This window comes from Pseudophryne corroboree, chromosome 4, assembly GCF_028390025.1.
Source record: "Pseudophryne corroboree isolate aPseCor3 chromosome 4, aPseCor3.hap2, whole genome shotgun sequence".
Lineage (NCBI taxonomy): Eukaryota > Metazoa > Chordata > Amphibia > Anura > Myobatrachidae > Pseudophryne > Pseudophryne corroboree.
Window position 1 is genome coordinate 657,725,829 of NC_086447.1, and position 24,330 is coordinate 657,750,158.

The 24,330-nt window shown below is 48.9% G+C and overlaps 1 protein-coding gene across 5 annotated transcripts in view; it reads right to left on the reverse strand.

The window, feature by feature from the left end:
• Positions 1–24,330, reverse strand: part of CNST (consortin, connexin sorting protein) — a 451,308-nt gene that overhangs the window by 274,694 nt on the left and 152,284 nt on the right. For all 5 annotated transcript variants that reach the window (XM_063917791.1, XM_063917788.1, XM_063917790.1 and 2 more), the window contains one exon: positions 23,859–24,289. In XM_063917791.1, the coding sequence (XP_063773861.1) occupies positions 23,859–24,258 (400 nt within the window). In that variant the 5' untranslated portion in view covers positions 24,259–24,289. The remainder of the gene's footprint in view (positions 1–23,858; positions 24,290–24,330) is intronic.

A 24,330-nucleotide genomic window follows, 5' to 3' on the forward strand; every position in this document is an offset into this window, starting at 1 on the left:
TCTCACCGAACAGTCTGGTTTTGGTACCACAACATTTTGGAATAGTAACCCCGGCCTTGTTGAAGGAGGGGTACCTTGATTTCACCTGCTGGAAGTACAGCTTGTGAATTGCCGCCAGTACTACCTCCCTATTTCCGAGGGCAGCAGGCAAGGCTGATGTGAGGTAACGGTGAGGGGGAGTCGCCTTGAACTCCAGCCTGTATCCCTGTGATACTACTTTCAGAACCTAGGGATCCACCTGTGGGCAAGCCCACTGGTCCCTGAAGTTCCCGAGACGCGCCCCCCACCGCACCTGTCTCCACCTGTGGAGCCCCAGCGTCATGCGGTGGACTCAGAGGAAGCAGGGGAAGATTTTTGATCCTGGGAACTGGCTGTCTGGTACAGCTTTTTCCTTCTTCCCTTGCCTCTGTGCAGAAAGGAAGCGCCTTTGACCCGCTTGCTTTTCTGAAGCCGAAAGGACTGTACCAGAAAATACGGTGCTTTCTTAGGCTGTGAGGAAACCGGAGGTAAAAATTTTTCCTTCCCAGCTGTTGCTGTGGATACGAGGTCCCAGAGACCCTCCCCAAACAATTCCTCACCCTTATAAGGCAGAATCTCCATGTGCCTTTTAAAGGCAGCATCACATGTCCACTGCCGGGTTTCTAATACCCTCCTGGCAGAATGGACATTGCATTAATTCTGGATGCCAGCCGGCAAATATCCCTCTGTGCATCCTTTATATATAAGACGACGTCTTTAATATGCTCTATGTTAGCAAAATATTATCCCTGTCTAGGGTATTAATATTATCTGACAGGGTATCAGACCACGCTGCAGCAGCACTATTTATGCTGAGGCAATTGCAGGTCTCAGTATATAACCTGAGTGTGTATATACAGACTTCAGGATAGCCTCCTGCTTTTTATCAGCAGGCTCCTTCAAGGTGGCCGTATCCTAAGACGGCAGTGCCACCCTTTTTTGACAAATGTGTGAGCGCCTTATCCACCCTAGGGGATATCTCCCAACGTGACCTATCCTCTGGCGGGAAAGGGTACGCCATCAGTAACTTTTTAGAAATTACCAGTTTCTTATCTGGGGAACCCACGCTTCTTTACACACTTCATTCATTCATCTGATGGGGGAACAAAACACTGGCTGCTTTTTCTCCCCAAAAATAAAACCCCTTTTATGTGGTACTTGGGTTCATGTCAGAAATGCGTAACACATTTTTCATTGCCGAGATCATTTAACGGATGTTCCTAGTGGATTGTGTATATATCTCAACCTCGTCGACACTGGAGTCAGACTCCGTGTCAACATCTGTGTCTGCCATCTGAGGTAACGGGCGTTTTTTGAGCCCCTGATGGCCTTTGAGACGCCTGGGCAGGCGCAGGCTGAGAAGCCGGCTGTTCCACAGCTGTTACGTCATCCAGCCTTTTATGTAAGGAGTTGACACTGTCGGTTAATACCTTCCACCTATCCATCCACTCTGGTGTCGGCCCCACAGGGGGCGACATCCCATTTATCGGCCTCTGCTCCGCCTCCACGTAACCTTCCTCATCCAACATGTCGACACAGCCGTACCGACACACCGCACACACACAGGGAATGCTCTGACTGAGGACAGGACCCCACAAAGTCCTTTGGGGAGACAGAGAGAGAGTATGCCAGCACACACCAGAGCGCTATATAATGCAGGGATTAACACTATAACTGAGTGATTTTTCCCCAATAGCTGCTTGTATACATATATTGCGCCTAAATTTAGTGCCCCCCCTCTCTTTTTAACCCTTTGAGCCTGAAAACTACAGGGGAGAGCCTGGGGAGCTGTCTTCCAGCTGCACTGTGAAGAAAAAATGGCGCCAGTGTGCTGAGGGAGAAGCCCCGCCCCTTTTTCGGCTGACTTTTCTCCCGCTTTTTTATGGATTCTGGCAGGGGTAATTTATCACATATATAGCCCTGGGACTATATATTGTGAAGATTTGCCAGCCAAGGTGTCTTATATTGCCCTCAGGGCGCCCCCCCCCCCCCCCCCCCAGCACCCTGCACCCATCAGTGACCGGAGTGTGAGGTGTACATGAGGAGCAATGGCACACAGCTGCAGTGCTGTGTGCTACCTTGGTGAAGACCGAAGTCTTCTGCCGCCGATTTTCCGGACCTCTTCATGCTTCTGGCTCTGTAAGGGGGACGGCGGCGCGGCTCCGGGAACGAGCACCAAGGTCGGGTCCTGCGGTCGATCCCTCTGGAGCTAATGGTGTCCAGTAGCCTAAGAAGCCCAAACTACCACCTGTTAGGTAGGTTCGCTTCTTCTCTCCTTAGTCCCTCGCTGCAGTAAGTCTGTTGCCAGCAGATCTCACTGTAAAATAAAATACCTAAAATATACTTTCTTTCTAAGAGCTCAGGAGAGCCCCTAGTGTGCATCCATCTCAGCCGGGCACAAGATTCTAACTGAGGTCTGGAGGAGGGTCATAGTGGGAGGAGCCAGTGCACACCAGGTAGTCCTAAATCTTTCTTTAGTTGTGCCCAGTCTCCTGCGGAGCCGCTATTCCCCATGGTCCTTACGGAGTCCCAGCATCCACTTAGGACGTCAGAGAAACAGGGGCTGCAGAGAACCGTAAAAAACGTAAGGGAGAAGCAGAACTTTACCAGTGGTCGAGTGGGGAAAATCAGGATAGCGGAACACTATGCCGTCAGATTGGAACCCAATACAGAAACAGTAAAGTCGGGGCAGGAAGTCGGGATTATGAAGCTATAGTCGAAACAGGCTAATCAGGATCATCCTCTAAAGCCACTGTCGCCAGAAGTGTTGTACAAGTCAGGAAAGGGAGACTGCCAGCAAGATTCCTCAATCCATTTGACCAACCAGTGTACTTGTATAGGAATCAGCCTGTCGCGACATTGTCCGGAGTACCATTCCAGGACGTATACCCCTTGGTCAGCCCAGAAACACAAATGAATATGCAAGTGGGGAAGATGCCAGTGGCAGAAGATAGACAGCCAAGGTGGGAGGAGATTGAAATTGGGACACCTGAGACTCCGGAAGAACAGAGAGTTAGAGTGTTACATGTGGTACAGAAAAACCAAGAGGCATACAGTCAAGCTCCAGGAGATTTCGGATACATAACAACCATTCAGCACCAGATACATACTGGCAACAATCCCCCGATCCGGGAACGCCATCGTCCTTTGCACCCGGCTATGTACCAGCCTGTAAAGAAGTTGTTGGAGGATATGCTACAGTTTGGGGTCATTAAAGAAAGCCATAGTCCGTGGGTGGCTCCTATGGTGTTAGTACGAAAAAAAAGATGGCACACTACGATTTTGCGTGGATTACTGCATACTGAACCAAGTCACCCATAATGATGCTGACCTGCTTTCCAGAATCGAAGAGACATTGACAGCACTCAATTCGGCTAAATATTTTTCTACATTGTATCTCACCAGTGGGTACTGGAAAATACTAGTGGCTCCAGAAGACAGAGAGAAGACGGCAACTGTGAAACCCATGGGCCTGTATGAATTTGAACGAATTTCCTTTGGGCTATGCAATGCTACCGGAACGTTCCAAAGAGTTATGGAGCATTGCTTGGGACATCGGAACTATGATATGGTTCTACTGTACCTTGATGACATATTCTCCAGGTTCTATGAGGAGCATCTCCAACATCTAAGTGAAGTATTCCAGCAACTGCTGAATATGGATTAAAGGTAAAAAAAAAAAAAAAAAAAGTGTCACCTTTTGAAGACTTCAGTTCAATATTTGGGACACATTGTGAGCGCAAATGGAATTTCGCCTGACCCAGAGAAGATACGGCAATTCAAGAGTGGCCGACCCCTAAAAAACTAACGGATGTCTGAGCATTCCTGGGGTTCGCAGGACACTACAGACGCTTCATTCAGAATTTCTCCAAGATTGGTGCACCCCTCTTCACTCTACTCAGAGGAGTGTCTAAAAATGCAGCTGACCCCAAAGGGAGCCATTTGGTGGACGGAAGCACAGCAACAGTCCTTCGAGGCTTTAAAAATGGCTCTAACTAGTGCTCCACTCCTAGCTTACCCTAACTATGACCAGCCATTCCGCCTATACACTGATGACAGTTATCAGGGACTGGGGGCGGTCCTGGCACAAGTTCAAGAGAATCAAGAGAGTAATTGCCTACGCCAGCCGGGGATTAACAAAAACCATGCGTAATGATAATTATAGTGCATTTAAATTAGAGCTTCTGGCTGCGGTTTGGGCCATCACTGTCAAATTTAAGTAGTATTTAGCTGCTTCATCTTTCACATTCTGTACGGTTAATAATCTACTGGCCCATCTGCAAACAGCGCATCTGGGCTCCATAGAACAGCGATGGTGTTCAAGATTCGCAAACTTGAAATTCAATATCAAATATCGGAAGAGAAGACAAAATAACAACGCTGACACCCTCTCTAGACTTCAAAGACTCCTGTCTGGCTGGAGAGAAGAGAGCGACGCGGACCGGATACAGAAGACCCCTGGAGCATCTTGGACGTTGGTTCAAGGGCGCATCCCCGGTGCAGTGCCTAGCATCCCAGGGGTGGGACCAAAGGTCCTGAAGCCGGGTCAGAGGTGGCGGAAGAGCCGCAACAAGGATGAGACCCTCCTATCCCCTTCCGCTGCGGTACTCTGCCCCTGTTAATGCCCTTACACTGCCAGCACTATGTATATTGGGGACAACTGAAAAGGGGGTAGGGCTCTCCTCACTTGTTTTATGTTCCCTCACCTCAGTGCCCCGCAAGTTTAGCTAATATAGGGGGAAGGCTCCCTTATTACTCTTTGCCCTGGCTTAACCCCTTCATCTGCACCACTCTGAAATTGGGGAATATTCGGATTTTAATTACCCAACGGTAAAACCTTTTCTCGTAGTCCGTAGAGGATGCTGGGGTCCACATTAGTACCATGGGGTATAGACGGGTCTACCAGGAGCCATTGGCACTTTAGGAGTTTGAGAGCGTGGGCTGGCTCCTCCCTCTATGCCCCTCCTACCAGACTCAGTCTAGAAACTGTGCCCAAGGAGATGGATAACTTCTACAGAAGGATTTTACACAGATAGTGGTGAGATTCACACATACAAGGCAGACCAAGCTAACCAGCATGAAAACTCAGAAACGGTTGAACAAAATTACTTAACCAAGTAAGAAAAAACAGTACTTAACCAAGAACAAGGCAGTACTAAACTAAGTAGCCACTGCAGGATCACGAAGAACTGGGCGGGAGCCCAGCATCCTCTACGGACTACGAGAAAAGGATTTAACGGTAGGTAATAAAAATCCTATTTTCTTACGTCCTAGAGGATGCTGGAGTCCACATTAGTACCATGGGGATTTACCAAAGCTCCCAGAATGGGAGGGAGGGCGCGGAAGCTCCTGCAGAACTGATTGACCAAACTTCAGGTCCTCAGAGGCCAAAGTATCGAATTTGTAAACTTGGAAACGTGATTGACCCAGACCAAGTAGCCGCTCGACAAAGCTGTAAAGCCGAGACACCCGGGCAGCCGCCCAGGAAGAACCCACCTTACGAGTAGAGTGGGCCTTAACAGATGTAGGACACGGCAATCCTGCCGTAGAATACGCATGCTGGATAGTGAATCTGATCCAGCGAAAGATCGTCTGCTTAGAAGCAGGACACCCAAGTTTCTTGAGATCATACAGGACAAAAAGAGTCCAATTTTCTGTGACAAACAGTCCTCTTCACATAGATTTTCAGAGCCCTTACAACATCCAAGGACTTTGATGAAATGAACTGCTGACGTGTCCAGAGCTCAGCCCTATCTTCATGGAAGATCAAGTAGGGGCTCTTACAAAACAAAGCCCCCAATTCCGACACGTCTAGCAGAATCTAAGGCCAACAAAGTGACAGCCTTCCATGTGAGAAACTTAACCTCAACCTCCAGTAGAGGTTCGAACCAATCTGACTGGAGGAACTGTAACACCACATTAAGATCCCAGGGCGCCGTAGGTGGCACAAAGGGAGGCTGGATGTGCAGAACACCTCTCAAATAAGTCTGAACCTCAGGGAGGGAAGCCAATTATTTCTGGAAGAAAATAGATAGGGCTGAAATCTGGACCTTTACGGATCCCAACCTCAGGCCCATATCCACACTTGCTTGCAGGAAGAAGAGAAACTGTCCCAGTTGAAACTCCACTGTAGGAAACTTCTTAGACTCACAGCAAGATACATACTTTTCCAAATGCGATGGTAATGTTTAGACGTTACTCCTTTCCTAGCCTGTATTAAGGTAGGAATAACCTTGTTCGGAATGCCCCTCCGAGCTAAAATCTGGCGTTCAACCTCCATGCCGTCAAGCGTAGCCGCGGTAAGTCTTGATAAGCGAACAGCACCTGCTGCAGCAGGTCCTCCTGAAGAGGAAGAGGCCTCGGCTCTTCCAGTAGTAGATCCAGAAGATCCGCGTACCAAGCCCTTCTTGGCCAGTGCGGAGCAATGAGGATTGCTTGAACTCTTGTTCTCCTTATGAGCTTTAGAACCCTTGGAATTAGTGGAAGTGGAGGAAACACGTACACAGAATGGAACAGCCATGGAGTTACCAGGGCGTCCACCGCCACCGCTTGCGGGTCTCTTAACCTTGAGCAATACCTCCGAAGTTTTTTGTTGAGGCGGGAGGCCATCACGTCTATTTGAGGAACCCCCCCAAAGATTTGTCACCTCCATGAACACCTCCGGATGGAGGCCCCACTCTACAGAATGGAGATCGTTTCTGCTGAGGAAGTCAGCTTCCCAGTTGTCCACTCCCGGAATGAAAATTGCTGACAGTGCTAACGTGTGCTTTTCCACCCAGAGGATGATTCTGGTTACCTCTGACATTGCAGCCCTGCTCTTGGTTCCGCCTTGACGGTATATGTAGGTCACTGTCATTACATTGTCCGACTGCCATGAATGGGTCAAACTCGCAGAAAGCGAGTTGCTTGGAGAGGACCATTGTATACGGTTCTTAGTTCCAGAATGTTTATTTGAAGACAGGATTCCAGTCTTGACCACCTTCCTTGGAAGGTTTCCCCTTGAGTGTCTGCGCCCCAGACTCAGAGACTTGCATCCGTGGTCAGAAGGATCCAGTCCTGAATCCCGAACCTGCGGCCCTCCAGAAGGTGAGGCATTTGTAGCCACCAGAGGAGTGAAATCCTTGCTTTCGGCGACAGCCGTATCCTCAGGTGCATACGTAGATGAGAACCCGACCACTTGTCTAGGAGATCCAATTGGAAGGATCGAGCATGAAACCTTCCGAACTGCAGAGCCTCGTAAGAGGCAACCATTTTCCCAAGAAGACGAATGCACAGATGAATCGATACCCGGGCTGGCTTCAGGACATCCCGAACCATTGATTGTATCACAAACGCTTTCTCCACCGGTAGAAACCGCCTCTGCACTTTCGTGTCGAGTATCATCCTCAGGAAAGACAATCTCCTTGTCGGCTCCAAATGTGACTTTGGAAGGTTCAGGATCCAACCATGAACCCTGAGCATTTGAGTCGTGAGAGCAATGGACCGCAACAGCTTCTCCCTGGACAACGCCTTTATCAGCAGATCGTCCAGGTATGGAATTATGTCCACCCCCTGTCTGCGGAGGAGAACCATCATCTCTGCCATCACCTTGGTGAACTCCCTCGGTGCCGTGGAGAGACCGAATGGCAGTGCCTGAAACGGATAGTGACGGTCTAACAGTGCAAATCTGAGATAAGCCTGGTGTGGAGGCCAAATCAGAATGTGGAGATACGCATACTTGATATCCAGGGATACCAGAAACTCCCCTCCTCCAGACCTGAGATCACCGCTCTCAGAGATTCCATCTTGAATTTGAACGCCCTTAGATGAGGGTTTAGCGATTTCAAGTTCAAAATTGGTCTGACCAAACCATCCGGTTTCGGTAGCACAAAAAGGTTTGAATAGTAACCCACGTTGTGCATATGAGGTGGAACTGGAACAATGACCTCTGACTTTTCCAATTTTTGGATAGCTTCCTGTAGGACAGTTCTGTCTGACAGTAAAGTTGGCAAGCCTGATTTGAAGAATCGGTGAGGTGGGGTTTCTTGAAAGTCCAGTCTGTACCCCTGGGACACAATATCCTGTACCCAGGAAACCAAGCCAGACGACACCCAGACGTGGCTTAAACGTCCGAGTCTCGCCCCCATCAGCCCGTCCTCCAGGCTGTGGGGTCCACCATCATGCTGAGGATTTTGAGGTGCCAGAAGCAGGTTTCTGGTCCTGGGAGCCTGCGGATGCAGGCTTTTTGGATTTTGCCCGCCCACCTCTAAAGAAGGTGGTAGGAGGCTTGGACTTTATTGTCGTAGCGGTCTGAAAGGACTGCGATGCAGATGAAGAAAAGGGTTCCTTCGTAGAAGGTGTAGCTGAGGGAAGAAAAGGTGACTTACCCGCGGTGGCTGTGGATATCCACGCATCCAATGATTCCCCAAATAGAGCCTGACCTGTGTAGGGTAGGTTCTCCACACTTCTCCTGTAATCTGCATCTGCAGACCATTGGCGTAGCCAGAGTCCCCTGCGAGCTGAGACAGACATGTAAGATATCCTTGCAGTCAGCGTACCCAGGTCCTTCCTGGATTCCACCAAGAAACACGCAGAATCCTGTCTGTTACGTAAAAATAATTCAATGACCCTTCTATCCATTGAATCCAAATCCTCGAGTAACGTGCCTGACCACTTTTATTATAGCTTTAGAGATCCATGCGCAGGCAATAGTAGGCCTTAGCGCCGCCCCTGAAGCAGTGTATATGGATTTGAGCGTAGTGTCAATCTTACGTTCAGCGGTTCTTTTAATGCGGTAGACCCAGGGACAGGTAAAACCACCTTTTTTCCACTGTCTGGAAACTATGGGTGGGTTTTCCCATCTTCCTCAGGGAAGGGAATAGCAACCAGAATCCTTTTGGGAATCTGGAATTTTTTCTCCGGGTTTTCCCAGGATATTTCAAATAAAGCGTTTAATTCTTTAGACGCAGGGAAGGTTAGCGAGGCTTTCTTATTGTCTGTGAAGTAAGCCTCCTCAAACTGCTCAGGTGTTGTGTCAGTAAAATTTAACACATCTCTAACGGCCTCAATCATGAGCTGCACCCCCTTTGCAAGGGATGCCGCCCCCCTCAGCACATCCCCATCACCGTCTGCCATGCCGAGTCGGTCATCTTGCTTAATCTGGGAAAGTGCACGTTTCTGTGGGTATATGCTAGGGAAGCTTGAAGGAATAGGAACAAAACCTGACCAAACTGCCATAGACTTCTTTAAAACCTGAGTTTCAGTCTCAGTATGAGCTACCCTGGTAGAGATCTGAGAGATCATTCCCTTAATAGAGGTTTAACCACTCAGGCTCATTAACAGGGATCTGAGACAAGGCATTACATATGCCACAGAGAAACACAGAGCTTGGAGCCAGCACACACACACACAGCGCTTCCCTAGGTAGTTATAATATAACTACCTGGCGCTGACTGTGTACCTTAATAGACTACACAGTAAATTCACGGCATCCCCCTCCTTCTACAACCCCCAGGCACTGCACAGGATAGCTGGAGTTGCTTGGAGGGACAGCTCTCCCAGTCAGGTTCTCTGTACAGGATCTGCAGGCAGGAAAATGGCGCTGAACGCTGCTGGGTCCGCTCTGAGAAGCTCCGCCCCCTTAACATGGTGCTGCTTCCTGCTCTTCACATCGTTATATTGGCCTGAGGAATGGTGCTGGAAGCGTTACCGAGGTCCCCGACAGCCTTGGTGACCAGTTTAGGGTATAGGAGCTGGCTCAGGGTTTCCCACACAGCGCCGCACTATGTACCGTTGAGCCTCCGGAGCGCAGTTAATACTGCACTCCCACCCTGTTGCCGCCATCTTCACACCGGCTCCCCGCTTGCCACCGACTCACTCGCCACCGGAATCTTCTGGCTCTGTTACGGGGTGGCGGCATTGCTGCGGGAGTGAGCAGTCGCCTGGGGCGGCTTACAATCATCACCCTCAGAAGCTCAGTGTCCTGTCAGCGGAGATAGTGGCTCAAACCCCGCAGGGCGGACCCTACTCCCCTCCCCCACAAAATCCCATGAAGCAGGGAGGCTGTTGCCAGCAGCCTCCCTGTGCCTAAACTCTAAAAAAAAAAAAAAAAAAAAACAGAGAAACTCCTATGGAGCTCCCCTAGTTGTGACCGGCTCCTCCGGGCACATTTTCTAAACTGAGTCTGGTAGGAGGAGCATAGCGGGAGGAGCCAGCCCACACTCTCAAACTCTTAAAGTGCCAATGGCTCCTAGTGGACCTGTCTATACCTCATGGTGATGTAAGAGAAATATTAATTATTAGGGAGTAGGCTCCCCTCACCACAGGAACCCAGTCAGAGTTTTAGTTCGGGAGAAAGGCTGCACTGGTACAAACCCCTTTTAGGGAGAAAAAGGGAATTTGGTTAGAAATAATTTTCCCCAGGGATCGATGCCTTATTGTCTATGTAAAGTATTTGAGTATGTGATCAATGCTAAATGCATTACTGTAAAAGGAATAAATGTTGTGTTAATGCTGTTATGCTACGAATATAGAGCAGACAGCTTACTGGTGTGGTAGGGTCTCTAAGGAGGATATCCAATTATCCCCGTTAAAACATCGGGTCCGAAAAACAGCCGTTTTCGGACGTTTTTTCCGATGTTTCACCAATTTTATTTTTTACAGCCTATCCAGATGGATGGCCTGTAAAAAACAAAAAAAAAAACCCTCTCTCTCGAAAACACACAGGTTCAGTGACACCTGTGTGTTTTCGTGTGAAACAATCCCGTTTTCGGACAAAAACGGGGCTGTTTCCGGGGATTCTGCTTCGCCTACCGGAGGCAGGTGAAACAAAATCCCCAATAAGCCGCGGCACGCGCCGGCTTATCAGGCTAATTAGATAATCCCCCGGCGGGACAATTAGCACCGGTAAATTACCGGGATAATTGGATATCCCCCTAAGTGTGAAACGTGTTAAAGCATTACATTGAAGTTATACCTAGTGCTTCTATTGATGCCGACGGTGGTTATATCTGTTGTGAAGACCTGTTTAATTCACCTATCTGCTATGGTATTACAAAGACAAGCTCATTATTGACTGTTTATGCAAGCTCCGCCCAGCAGTGCCTGTAAAGCTTATACATATGTGTGTTATGGTATTACAAAGGCGGGCTCATTAGGGACTGTTTATGCAAGCTCCGCCCAGCAGTGACTGCGCCCAGCAGTGACTGTAAAGCATATACGAGACTGTGTTATATAAAGACCACGCCAGCTTGCTTACCTGTTCCTGCAACTCACCTGCCTAATTCTCATTGCTGTGTATAAGAGACTATGTTATATAAAGTACAACACCTGCTTATTTCCTAGTTTTCTGTTGTGCATTTAAACAAAGAATTCTATACATAATTTGTACATACTCTGTTGATGTCACCTTTATTATAGTGATTTCTTATAGTGTGTTAAAACGAGATTTATGGTAAGAACTTACCGTTGTTAAATCTCTTTCTGCACGGTAAACTGGGCTCCACAGGGAGTAACAACGGGGTGTAGAGTAAGATATTGATCCGAGGCACCAAAAGGCTCAAAGCTTTGACTGTTGCCAAGATGCATAGTGCCGCCTCCTCTATAACCCCGCCTCCATGCACAGGAGCTCAGTTTTTGTCAACCAGTCCAATGCAGCAGCAGGTAAAAGAGACAACAATCGTTAGTAGCCACAAACACCACACACTCACAACAGGAGAGGGTGTCAGCAGCTAATGCCATACCAACCCAAAGAAGCTAAGTGCGTCAGGGTGGGCATCCCGTGGAGCCCAGTGTACCTCGCAGAAAGAGATTTAACAACGGTAAGTTCTTACCATAAATCTCGTTTTCTGCTGCGGGGTACACTGCGCTCCACAGGGAATAACATCGGGGATGTCCTAAAGCAGTTCCTTATGGGAGTGGACGCACTGTAGCAGGCACAAGAACCCGGCGTCCAAAAGGAAGCATCCTGGGAGGCGGAAGTATCGAAGGCATAGAACCTTAGGAACGTGTCCACTGAGGACCACGTAGCCGCCTTGCACAATTGTTCAAGGGTCGCACCACAGCGGGCCGCCCAAGAAGGTCCAACAGCGAGAATAGAATGGGCTTTGATGGTATCAGGAGCTGGAAGGCCAGCCTGTACATTAGCATGTGCAATCACCATTCTAATCCATCTGGCCAAGGTCTGCTTATTAGCAGGCCAGCCACATTTGTGAAAACCAAACAGCACAAAGAGAGTTTCAGACTTCCGGATGGAAGCAGTTCTATTCACATAGATACGGAGAGCCCATACCACATCCAAAGACCGCTCTCTGAAAGACAACTCCGGAGAATTAAAGGCCGGAACCACAATCTCCTGGTTAAGGTGGAAGGAAGACAAAACCTTAGGTAAGTAACCAGGGCGTGTTCTAAGAACTGCCCGATCACGGTGAAAAATCAGATGGGTGCCTTATCCTGTAAGTCTCCCTAAGTATGAAACACGTCTAGCAGAAGCAATGGCTAGCAGAAACAAGACCTTAAGGGAAAGCCACTTAAGATCTGTGGATGCAAGAGTTTCAAACGGAAATTCTTGCAAGGCCTCCAAGACCATGACAAATCCCAAGGGGCCACAGGTGGGACATAAGGAGGCTGAATGCGCAACATACCCTCAGTGAAGGTAGCAATGCAATTTTTCTCTGAAACCATACCGACAAGGCAGAAATATGAACCTTGAGGGAGGCCAGACGAAGGCCTAAGTCCAGGCGTTACTGTAGAAAAGCCAAAAGTTTGGCAGTACTAAAATTGTAAGCGTCATGATTGTTATTTGCGCACCAAGCAAAGTAAGAATTCCAGACCCTATGGTAAATCCGAGCAGAAGCCGGCTTACGGGCCTTCAACATTGTTTGAATGACCGCCTCCGAAAAACCTTTGGCCCTCAGTACGGAAGCTTCAAGAGCCACGCCGTCAAAGCCAGTCGAGACAAATCCGGGTAGACACAAGGGCCTTGAACGAGGAGGTCTGGTCGTTGTGGAAGTAGAAGGGGACGCTCTAGCGAGAGGCCCTGGAGGTCTGAGAACCAATGCCGTCTGGGCCACGCTGGAGCAAGCAGAAGTAGCATGCCTCCTTCTTGTTTGAACTTCCTTATCACTCTGCGCAGTAGAGACAATGGAGGGAACACATATGGCAACCGCAAGTTGGACGGGATCACCAGTGCATCCACGAACGCTGCTTAAGGATCCCTTGTTCTTGCTCCGAAGACCAGAACCTTGTGGTTGTGTCGAGACGCCATCAGGTCCAGATCTCGAGTGCCCCACTTGTCCACGAGGAGTTGAAATACTTCCGGATAGAGGCTCCACTCCCCGGCATGCACGTCCTGACAACTGAGAAAGTCCGCTTCCCAGTTGAGGACTCCCAGAATGAAACCCGACGATATGGCAGGCAGATGGCGTTCCGCCCATTGAAGAATCCTTGAAACTTCCCTCATTGCCATGCGGCTTCGAGTGCCACCTTGATGATTTATGTACGCCACTGTGGTGGCGGTGTCCGACTATACCTGAACAGGTCTGTTCTGAATTAGATGCTGGGCCAAGTTCAGCGCGTTGAACACTGCCCACAGTTCCAGAATGTTGACCAGAAGGAGAGATTCCTCCTTGGTCCACCGACCCTGAAGGGAGTGTTGCTCCAACACCGCGCCCCAGCCTCTCAGACTGGCATCCGTCGTCCGAAGGACCCAGTTGGAGATCCAGAAGGGATGACCCCCATTCAAACGTCGGTCCTGCAGCCACTAGTTTAGTGACAGGCGGACTTCCGGAGACAAGGAGATCACGTGAGACGGTGAGGCAGGCAGCCCATTTGGCAAGAATCAGTTTCTGCAGAGGGCGTGAATGGAATTGAGCGTACTCCACCATGTCGAAAACAGACACCATGAGACCTAGTACTTGCATCACCGAATGTATAGACACTTGTGGACGAGACAGGAAGTATTGAATCTTGTCCTGAAGCTTCAAAACCTTCTCCTGAGACAAGAACAACCGCTGGTTGCAGGTGTCCAACGACGCTCCCAGGTGCACCATGCTCTGTGCAGGGACCAGGGAAGATTTCTTCCAGTTGATGAGCCACCCGTGGGCTTGCAGAAACTGGATGGTCAGATCCAGATGGCGTAGGAGAACTTCTGGGGAATTGGCCAGGATCAACAAGTCGTCCAGATACGGTAGGATCCTGACCCCTTGACGGCGAAGTACAGCCGTCATAACCGCCATGACCTTGGTGAAAACACACGGAGCCGTGGTCATGCCAAAAGGTAACGCCCAAAATTGGTAATGTAGGTTGCCCACTGCAATCCTCAGGTACTGCTGATGCGACAGTGCAATGGGAATATGCAGGTAAACATCCTGTATATCAAGGGAGACCATATAATCACCAGGTTCCAAGGCCAGAACAATAGAGCAAAGGGTTTCCATACGAAACTTGGAAACCTTGACAAATTTGCTCAAGGAATGGAGGTTGAGAATGGGCCGGGAGAACCCATTCGGTTTCGGGACTAGTAACAGCGGTGAATAGTACCCCTGGCCTCCCTGAGCAAGAGGCACTTGTACTACCACTCCTGTGTCCAGGAGGGACTGTACCACCGAATTAAGAGTTTTTGCCTTCACCTGATCCGAAGGGACGTCTGTCAGGCAAAATCGATGAGGGGGACGTTTCTTGAAAGATACGGCGTACCTCGAGTGACGACTTCCCGTACCCAGGCATCAGAAGTGGTCTTCAGCCATACCTGGGTAAACCCTAATAGTCGCCCCCCCACGGGAGGCCCGCCCCGTCATGCGGCAGGCTTTGTCAGTTTTGGAAGCAGGCTGACGGGCACCCCAGGCCCGTTTGGGTTTGGGCATAACAGGTTTGGAAGTGCGACAGTGTTTCAGGTATGCCTGACCTTTTCCTGGGGAACGAAAGGAATGAGAGGAACTACTCTTAGCCTTCGGCGCCGAAGGAGCAGTACTAGGCAGACATGCCTTTTTAGCAGAAGCTAATTCAGCCACTATCTTGTTGAGGTCTTCTCCAAAAGAAATGTCTCCCTTAAAAGGGAGCACCTCCAGGGTTTTCTTGGAATCCATATCTACGTACCAGGACCGCAACCAAAGAATCCGGCGAGCCAGGATAGATGTAGTAGAAGCCTTGACAGTCAGAATACCGGCATCAGAAGCCGCTTCTTTCACATAATGAGAAACAATATACGACAGGTATTGTCTAGCGTGATCAGAAGCATTGGAAGGCAACTCAGCTTCCAACTCCTGGACCCACGCCTCAATGACCTCTGCAATGACCTCTGCAGCCCAAGTTGCTGCAATAGTGGGCCTATGCGCAGCGCCAGTGAGGGTGAAAATAACCTTTAAACAACCCTCCACACGCTTATCCGTCGGTTCCTTTAGAGATGTGACGGTAGTCACAGGCAGAGCTAAGGATACTACCAGCCGCGCCACCTGCGAATCCACTGGCGGGGGGAGTCTCCCAATTTTTACTTAGCTCCGCAGCAAGAGGATAGCGAGCCAGCATCTTCTTGTGAGGTGTGAATTTCTTACCTGGAGTTTCCCAGAATTTCTGATGTATGTCTACTAAGTGGTCAGTGAGGTAAAACTTGCTTAACCACCTTCTTACGTTTGAACCTGTCCTGTTTCTTAGGAACGGCATCAGGCTCTGCGTCATCAGTGATCTGAGGAATCATCCTGGTCGCCTCCAACAAGTCAGGAACATCTACCTGCGAGCCAGCCTCCCCATCAGAACTATCAGGATCAGTATCTGAGGGGTCAGTATAAACACCATCCTCATCAGATCAGGTGTCTAGGACAGTGGTAGACTGTGAGGAAGTAATGGCCCGTTTAGATGACCCCTTGGTCTTAGATGAGCGAGAGTCAGATTTCTTTTTAGTCAGTGGCTGATTTAATTGCTGTAACTGATTGGAGATTTGATCTGCCCAGGGCGGATTAACTGCAGGGACCATAATCGGTTGTACCAGCACAGGAGGTCCCATAGGGGGCGTAAGTTTAGTTACAAGCGTAGTTAATAACGAGGAAAATGTAGCCCAAGGTGGGTCATTTTGAACCCCCGTTGCCACCATTCCATTGGGGTGTAGGGAACCCCCAGAACCTTAACTATCTGCTGCCAAGTTTTCCTCAAACATACCTGCAGTGTCACCTCCACACACTGTGGGATCAGCTCCAACTCTGTTGCCCCCTGAAGCTGACATAGCTAAAAGCACAATCTCAGGCAACACAGTACAATATCAGCAGCAATATACCTGACAAGCACCCCCTGTTCAGCTTATATACTCTGCAAACAGGGGATTGAAGAGGTATATGGTGACTAAAAATCACAAAGAAAAATACACAATGAGTATATCTTGTGAGACACCTATATCCGCTAATAAACCTGACGCACTGAGCCCCCTCAGGTCATAGAATATAGGGATAGCAATCTGAGTGAGAGACACAAAATGGAGGTCACAGAGCAGCTACATGCACACACATATAGTCACAATGTACAATGCAGAAATTATGACATGCAATAAAACTGCACTGGACTACCAATACAAAGTAATACTCAATACAGCTATATAATTAGTAAATACAGTATATCAATGAACAGTAAAGACTGGATGCATATCACAGGGTACTTGTACTACATTACCCTGACCAAATGCACTGTTTCTTAACTAACACTGTCAATAGACATGTAGAATACGTAAGTGTCTTGTAAAATGCACAGCGCTGATGTGCAGGCGGCTTTAAAAAGGAGGACTTACCCAAACAGTCCCAGGAACAGTGGTGCTCTGTGTAATGGCACCCAAACACTGACTGGGAGTGAGGCAGAGAGATATATGCAGCTCCAGGACGGGAACATTACTGTAAATGGCGCCCTGAGGCTGGGGGAGGGGCTACAGTTCCAAGCCTTATCCCCCTGCTGAACCTCACCACTTGTATTATGGGCTGTAATAAAAACAGTTTTTAGGAGGTAAAAACCGACCTGTGCCCTTGCCCTGGTGGTTTAGTGGAGTCCCTGCTCGATCACAATGTCCACGCCAGCGCGCGTGGCCCACCGGCCGCGCCGGACCGCGATTTCAGCGGGATCCGCCTAGGGGACCCACTTACCTCCTCCTCCCTGATTGCGGTCACGCGATCCAGGAGAACTTCAGCGAGTGTGTGACTAACGGGGAGCAAACCGGAGCCTCTGCTGTAATTAACCGGCGACCAGGGCGCGGGAGTATACAGCACCGCTGGGGGAGGTGATGGAGCTGCAGCAGGAAATGTCTGATTAACATCTATCACTGCTGTAGCCCTTGAAGTCTTCTATCTTTGCTTAAAAAGCTCTTTTCAGGGATGCTGTAGCAGCCCACCTGTTGTATGCCTGCTTACTGCATGGCACCAACTACAAAACTGAGCTCCTGTGCACGGAGGCGGGGTTATAGAGGAGGCGACGCTATGCATCTTGGGAACAGTCAAAGATTTGAGCCTGTTGGTGCCTCGGATCAAGATCCTACTCTACACCCAGATGTTATTCCCTGTGGAGCCCAGTGTACCCCGCAGCAGAAAATAAAATTGTGTTGTACCTATTGCGGGTCATTCTTTGTCTGTTCAAGAAGGTGAATTATACGCTTGCCTCTGTCACGTTGTGCTGATAGCGACGAAATACCCGAAGATCATCAGCTGCGGTCTAGATTATAACACACCTTCGGACCGGGGTGTTACAATTATTAAATAGAATGAAGAAAATCTATGTTTAAACAATTAGAGTCAGGGGAATTAATTGCCAAAAATCGAAAAGGAATTGGCACTTAATGAAACGCCCTGCCTTCTCTCTTCAGACTGATAGTAAACTTGTGTGTACAGAAGAGAACATGATGAAAACACTACTGCATGTTACTCGTTAAGTGATTTTAAATAAGATTTTACTTACCGATAAATCTATTTCTCGGAGTCCGTAGTGGATGCTGGGGTTCCTGAAAGGACCATGGGGAATAGCGGCTCCGCAGGAGACAGGGCACAAAAAGTAAAGCTTTCCGATCAGGTGGTGTGCACTGGCTCCTCCCCCTATGACCCTCCTCCAGACTCCAGTTAGGTACTGTGCCCGGACGAGCGTACACAATAAGGGAGGATTTTGAATCCCGGGTAAGACTCATACCAGCCACACCAATCACACCGTACAACTTGTGATCTAAACCCAGTTAACAGTATGATAACAGCGGAGCCTCTGAAAGATGGCTTCCTTTAACAATAACCCGAATTAGTTAACAATAACTATGTACAACTTATGCAGATAATCCGCACTTGGGATGGGCGCCCAGCATCCACTACGGACTCCGAGAAATAGATTTATCGGTAAGTAAAATCTTATTTTCTCTATCGTCCTAGTGGATGCTGGGGTTCCTGAAAGGACCATGGGGATTATACCAAAGCTCCCAAACGGGCGGGAGAGTGCGGATGACTCTGCAGCACCGAATGAGAGAACTCCAGGTCCTCCTTAGCCAGAGTATCAAATTTGTAAAATTTTACAAACGTGTTCTCCCCTGACCACGTAGCTGCTCGGCAAAGTTGTAATGCCGAGACCCCTCGGGCAGCCGCCCAAGATGAGCCCACCTTCCTTGTGGAGTGGGCCTTTACAGATTTAGGCTGTGGCAAGCCTGCCACAGAATGTGCAAGTTGGATTGTGCTACAGATCCAACGAGCAATCGTCTGCTTAGACGCAGGAGCACCCATCTTGTTGGGTGCATACAATATAAACAACGAGTCAGATTTTCTGACTCCAGCTGTCCTTGCAATATATATTTTTAATGCTCTGACAACGTCCAGTAACTTGGAGTCCTCCAAGTCACTTGTAGCCGCAGGCACTACAATAGGCTGGTTCAGATGAAATGCTGACACCACCTTAGGGAGAAAATGCGGACGAGTTCGCAGTTCTGCCCTGTCCGAATGGAAAATCAGATATGGGCTTTTGTAAGATAAAGCTGCCAATTCTGACACTCTCCTGGCAGAAGCCAGGGCTAGAAGCATGGTCACTTTCCATGTGAGATATTTCAAATCCACCTTTTTTAGTGGCTCAAACCAATGAGATTTTAGGAAGTCCAAAACCACATTTAGATCCCACGGTGCCACTGGAGGCACCACAGGAGGCTGTATATGCAGCACTCCCTTAACAAAGGTCTGGACTTCAGGGACTGAAGCCAATTCTTTTTGAAAGAAAATCGACAGGGCCGAAATTTGAACCTTAATAGATCCCAATTTGAGACCCATTGACAATCCTGATTGCAGGAAATGTAGGAATCGACCCAGTTGAAATTCCTCCGTCGGAGCACTCCGATCTTCGCACCACGCAACATATTTTCGCCAAATTCGGTGATAATGTTGCACGGTTACTTCCTTCCTTGCTTTAATCAAAGTAGGAATGACTTCTTCCGGCATGCCTCTTTCCTTTAGGATCCGGCGTTCAACCGCCATGCCGTCAAACGCAGCCGCGGTAAGTCTTGAAACAGACAGGGACCCTGCTGAAGCAAGTCCCTCCTTAGAGGTAGAGGCCACGGATCTTCCGTGATCATCTCTTGAAGTTCCGGGTACCAAGTCCTCCTTGGCCAATCCGGAACCACTAGTATCGTTCTTACGCCTCTTTGCCGTATAATTCTCAATACTTTTGGTATGAGAGGCAGAGGAGGAAACACATACACCGACTGGTACACCCAAGGCGTTACCAGCGCGTCCACAGCTATTGCCTGCGGATCTCTTGACCTGGCGCAATACCTGTCCAGTTTTTTGTTGAGGCGAGACGCCATCATGTCCACCATTGGTCTTTCCCAACGGGTTACCAGCATGTGGAAGACTTCTGGATGAAGTCCCCACTCTCCCGGGTGAAGATCGTGTCTGCTGAGGAAGTCTGCTTCCCAGTTGTCCACTCCCGGGATGAACACTGCTGACAGTGCTATCACATGATTCTCTGCCCAGCGAAGAATCCTTGCAGCTTCTGCCATTGCCCTCCTGCTTCTTGTGCCGCCCTGTCTGTTCACATGGGCGACTGCCGTGATGTTGTCCGACTGGATCAATACCGGTTTTCCCTGAAGCAGAGGTTCTGCCTGGTTTAGAGCATTGTATATTGCTCTTAGTTCCAGAATGTTTATGTGAAGAGACGTTTCCAGGCTCGTCCATACTCCCTGGAAGTTTCTTCCTTGTGTGACTGCTCCCCAGCCTCTCAGGCTGGCGTCCGTGGTCACCAGGATCCAATCCTGTATGCCGAATCTGCGGCCCTCCAATAGATGAGCACTCTGCAACCACCACAGAAGAGACACCCTTGTCCTTGGAGACAGGGTTATCCGTAGGTGCATCTGAAGATGCGACCCTGACCATTTGTCCAACAGATCCCTTTGGAAAATTCTTGCGTGGAATCTGCCGAATGGAATCGCTTCGTAAGAAGCCACCATTTTTCCCAGGACTCTTGTGCATTGATGTACAGACACCTTTCCTGGTTTTAGGAGGTTCCTGACAAGCTCGGATAACTCCTTGGCTTTTTCCTCCGGGAGAAAAACCTTTTTCTGAACCGTGTCCAGAATCATCCCTAGGAACAGCAGACGAGTTGTCGGCATTAACTGGGATTTTGGAATATTCAGAATCCACCCGTGCTGTTTTAGCACTTCTTGAGACAGTGCTAATCCCATCTCTAGCTGTTCTCTGGACCTCGCCCTTATTAGGAGATCGTCCAAGTATGGGATAATTAATACGCCTTTTCTTCGAAGAAGAATCATCATCTCGGCCATTACCTTTGTAAAGATCCGAGGTGCCGTGGACAATCCGAACGGCAGCGTCTGAAACTGATAGTGACAGTTTTGTACAACGAACCTGAGGTACCCCTGGTGTGAGGGGTAAATTGGAACGTGGAGATACGCATCCTTGATGTCCAAGGATACCATAAAGTTCCCCTCTTCCAGGTTCGCTATCACTGCTCTGAGTGACTCCATTTTGAACTTGAACTTCTTTATGTACAGGTTCAAGGACTTCAGATTTAGAATAGGCCTTACCGAGCCATCCGGCTTCGGTACCACAAAAAGAGTGGAATAATACCCCTTCCCTTGTTGCAGAAGAGGTACCTTGACTATCACCTGCTGAGAGTACAGCTTGTGAATGGCTTCCAACACCGTCTCCCTTTCGGAGGGGGACGTTGGTAAAGCAGACCTCAGGAAACGGCGAGGTGGATCTGTCTCTAATTCCAACCTGTATCCCTGAGATATTATCTGCAGGATCCAGGGATCTACTTGCGAGTGAGCCCACTGCGCGCTGTAATTTTTGAGACGACCGCCCACCGTCCCCGAGTCCGCTTGAGAAGCCCCAGCGTCATGCTGAGGCTTTTGTAGAAGCCGGGGAGGGCTTCTGATCCTGGGAAGGAGCTGCGTGTTGCTGTCTCTTCCCTCGACCTTTGCCTCGTGGCAAATATGAATAGCCCTTTGCTCTCTTATTTTTAAAGGAACGAAAGGGCTGCGGTTGAAAAGTCGGTGCCTTTTTCTGTTGGGGAGTGACTTGAGGTAGAAAGGTGGATTTCCCGGCTGTAGCCGTGGCCACCAAATCTGATAGACCGACTCCAAATAACTCCTCCCCCTTATACGGCAAAACTTCCATATGCCGTTTTGAATCCGCATCGCCTGTCCACTGTCGCGTCCATAAAGCTCTTCTGGCCGAAATGGACATAGCACTTACCCGTGATGCCAGTGTGCATATATCCCTCTGTGCATCACGCATATAAAGAAATGCATCCTTTATTTGTTCTAACGACAGTAGAATATTGTCCCTGTCCAGGGTATCAATATTTTCAATCAGGGATTCTGACCAAACTACCCCCGCACTGCCCATCCAGGCAGTTGCTACAGCTGGTCGTAGTATAACACCTGCATGTGTGTATATACTTTTTTGGATATTTTCCATCCTCCTATCTGATGGATCTTTAAGTGCGGCCGTCTCAGGAGAGGGTAACGCCACTTGTTTAGATAAGCGTGTTAGCGCCTTGTCCACCCTAGGAGGTGTTTCCCAGCGCTCCCTAACCTCTGGCGGGAAAGGGTATAATGCCAATAATTTCTTTGAAATTATCAGCTTTTTATCAGGGGCAACCCACGCTTCATTACACACGTCATTTAGTTCTTCTGATTCAGGAAAAACTATAGGTAGTTTTTTCATACCCCACATAATACCCTGTTTAGTGGTACCTGTAGTATCAGCTAAATGTAACGCCTCCTTCATTGCCAAAATCATATAACGTGTGGCCCTACTGGAAAATACGGTTGATTCGTCACCGTCACCACTGGAGTCATCGCCTGTGTCTGGGTCTGTGTCGACCGACTGAGGCAAAGGGCGTTTCACAGCCCCTGACGGTGTTTGAGTCGCCTGGACAGGCACTAATTGATTGTCCGGCCGTCTCATGTCGTCAAACGACTGCTTTAGCGTGTTGACACTATCCCGTAGTTCCATAAATAAAGGCATCCATTCTGGTGTCGACCCCCTAGGAGGTGACATCCCCATATTTGGCAATTGCTCCGCCTCCACACCAATATCGTCCTCATACATGTCGACACACACGTACCGACACACAGCAGACACACAGGGAATGCTCCTAATGAAGACAGGACCCACTAGCCCTTTGGGGAGACAGAGGGAGAGTTTGCCAGCACACACCAAAAGCGCTATATATATATCAGGGATAGCCTTATAATAAGTGCTCCCCTATAGCTGCTTTGTTATATAAAAATATCGCCATAAATTTGCCCCCCCTCTCTGTTTTACCCTGTTTCTGTAGTGCAGTGCAGGGGAGAGACCTGGGAGCCGTCCTGACCAGCGGAGCTGTGAGAGGAAATGGCGCCGTGTGCTGAGGAGATAGGCCCCGCCCCTTTTCCGGCGGGCTCGTCTCCCGCTATTTTGAGAAATCAGGCAGGGGTTAAATATCTCCATATAGCCTCTAGGGCTATATGTGAGGTATTTTTAGCCTTTATAGGTACTCATTTTGCCTCCCAGGGCGCCCCCCTCCCAGCGCCCTGCACCCTCAGTGACTGCCGTGTGAAGTGTGCTGAGAGGAAAATGGCGCACAGCTGCAGTGCTGTGCGCTACCTTTAGAAGACTGCAGGAGTCTTCAGCCGCCGATTCTGGACCTCTTCTGTCTTCAGCATCTGCAAGGGGGCCGGCGGCGCGGCTCCGGTGACCATCCAGGCTGTACCTGTGATCGTCCCTCTGGAGCTTGATGTCCAGTAGCCAAGAAGCCAATCCATCCTGCACGCAGGTGAGTTGACTCCTTCTCCCCTCAGTCCCTCGCTGCAGTGATCCTGTTGCCAGCAGGAATCACTGTAACATAAAAAACCTAGCTAAACTTTCTCTAAGCAGCTCTTTAGGAGAGCCACCTAGATTGCACCCTTCTCGGCCGGGCACAAAAATCTAACTGGAGTCTGGAGGAGGGTCATAGGGGGAGGAGCCAGTGCACACCACCTGATCGGAAAGCTTTACTTTTTGTGCCCTGTCTCCTGCGGAGCCGCTATTCCCCATGGTCCTTTCAGGAACCCCAGCATCCACTAGGACGATAGAGAAAACTGGATACATCAACATTCCTTTTCATATTAAAATGGGTGAGTTATTAATTTCCTACTTTGAATGTACAGTTCTATCAACTGCCAGTGTTAGGTGCCTCACCCATCGCATCTTGCCATTCGTGATGAGCTAAATTCATGCGTTATGTCATCATGGACGGTATATAGCATGTGAGCAACAACGATGCATGTAATATGTACAACAATCAATCAACAGAATGAAGCTGAACTATGTTGTACTGAACTCTATTATGGCTGTATAATCATATAGAGCAGTCACTGATATTCACAGCCTTACCTGTGGCTTTTCCATTGTGGCTTTTTTTATTTCTGTTATTGCCTCTGCCAGCCACCTGTTTTCCTTTATTAGAGGAATTGTCTCTGGTTGAAAGCATAGCCGAGGCAAAGCTGTCCCCCACCGTATGGTCAGTATCGCCACAGCTCTTCTTGCAGCTCAGCTGACCACACATCAGGTTGCAGTTTTCATTATTATTAATGCTGTCCTGGGCATCTCGGCTCTGAACTGTGATCTCTTTGTTCCTGGTCAACGACTGGTCTTTATCTCCACTTAGCTTGTTCTCATTCACATCAGACGCCATTTGAAATGAAGTCTTCTCTGTTTCAGCATGACCACTAATCACCAAGACACCTTCTGTGTTGGTTTGAGGGTCTGTTAGTGGGGCTTCCTCAGTGTTCATTGTGGTGATTCTTGGACTGTCTCAATCAAGCCTAAAATGAAAATAAGAGTATAGTAATTTAATTACAGCTGA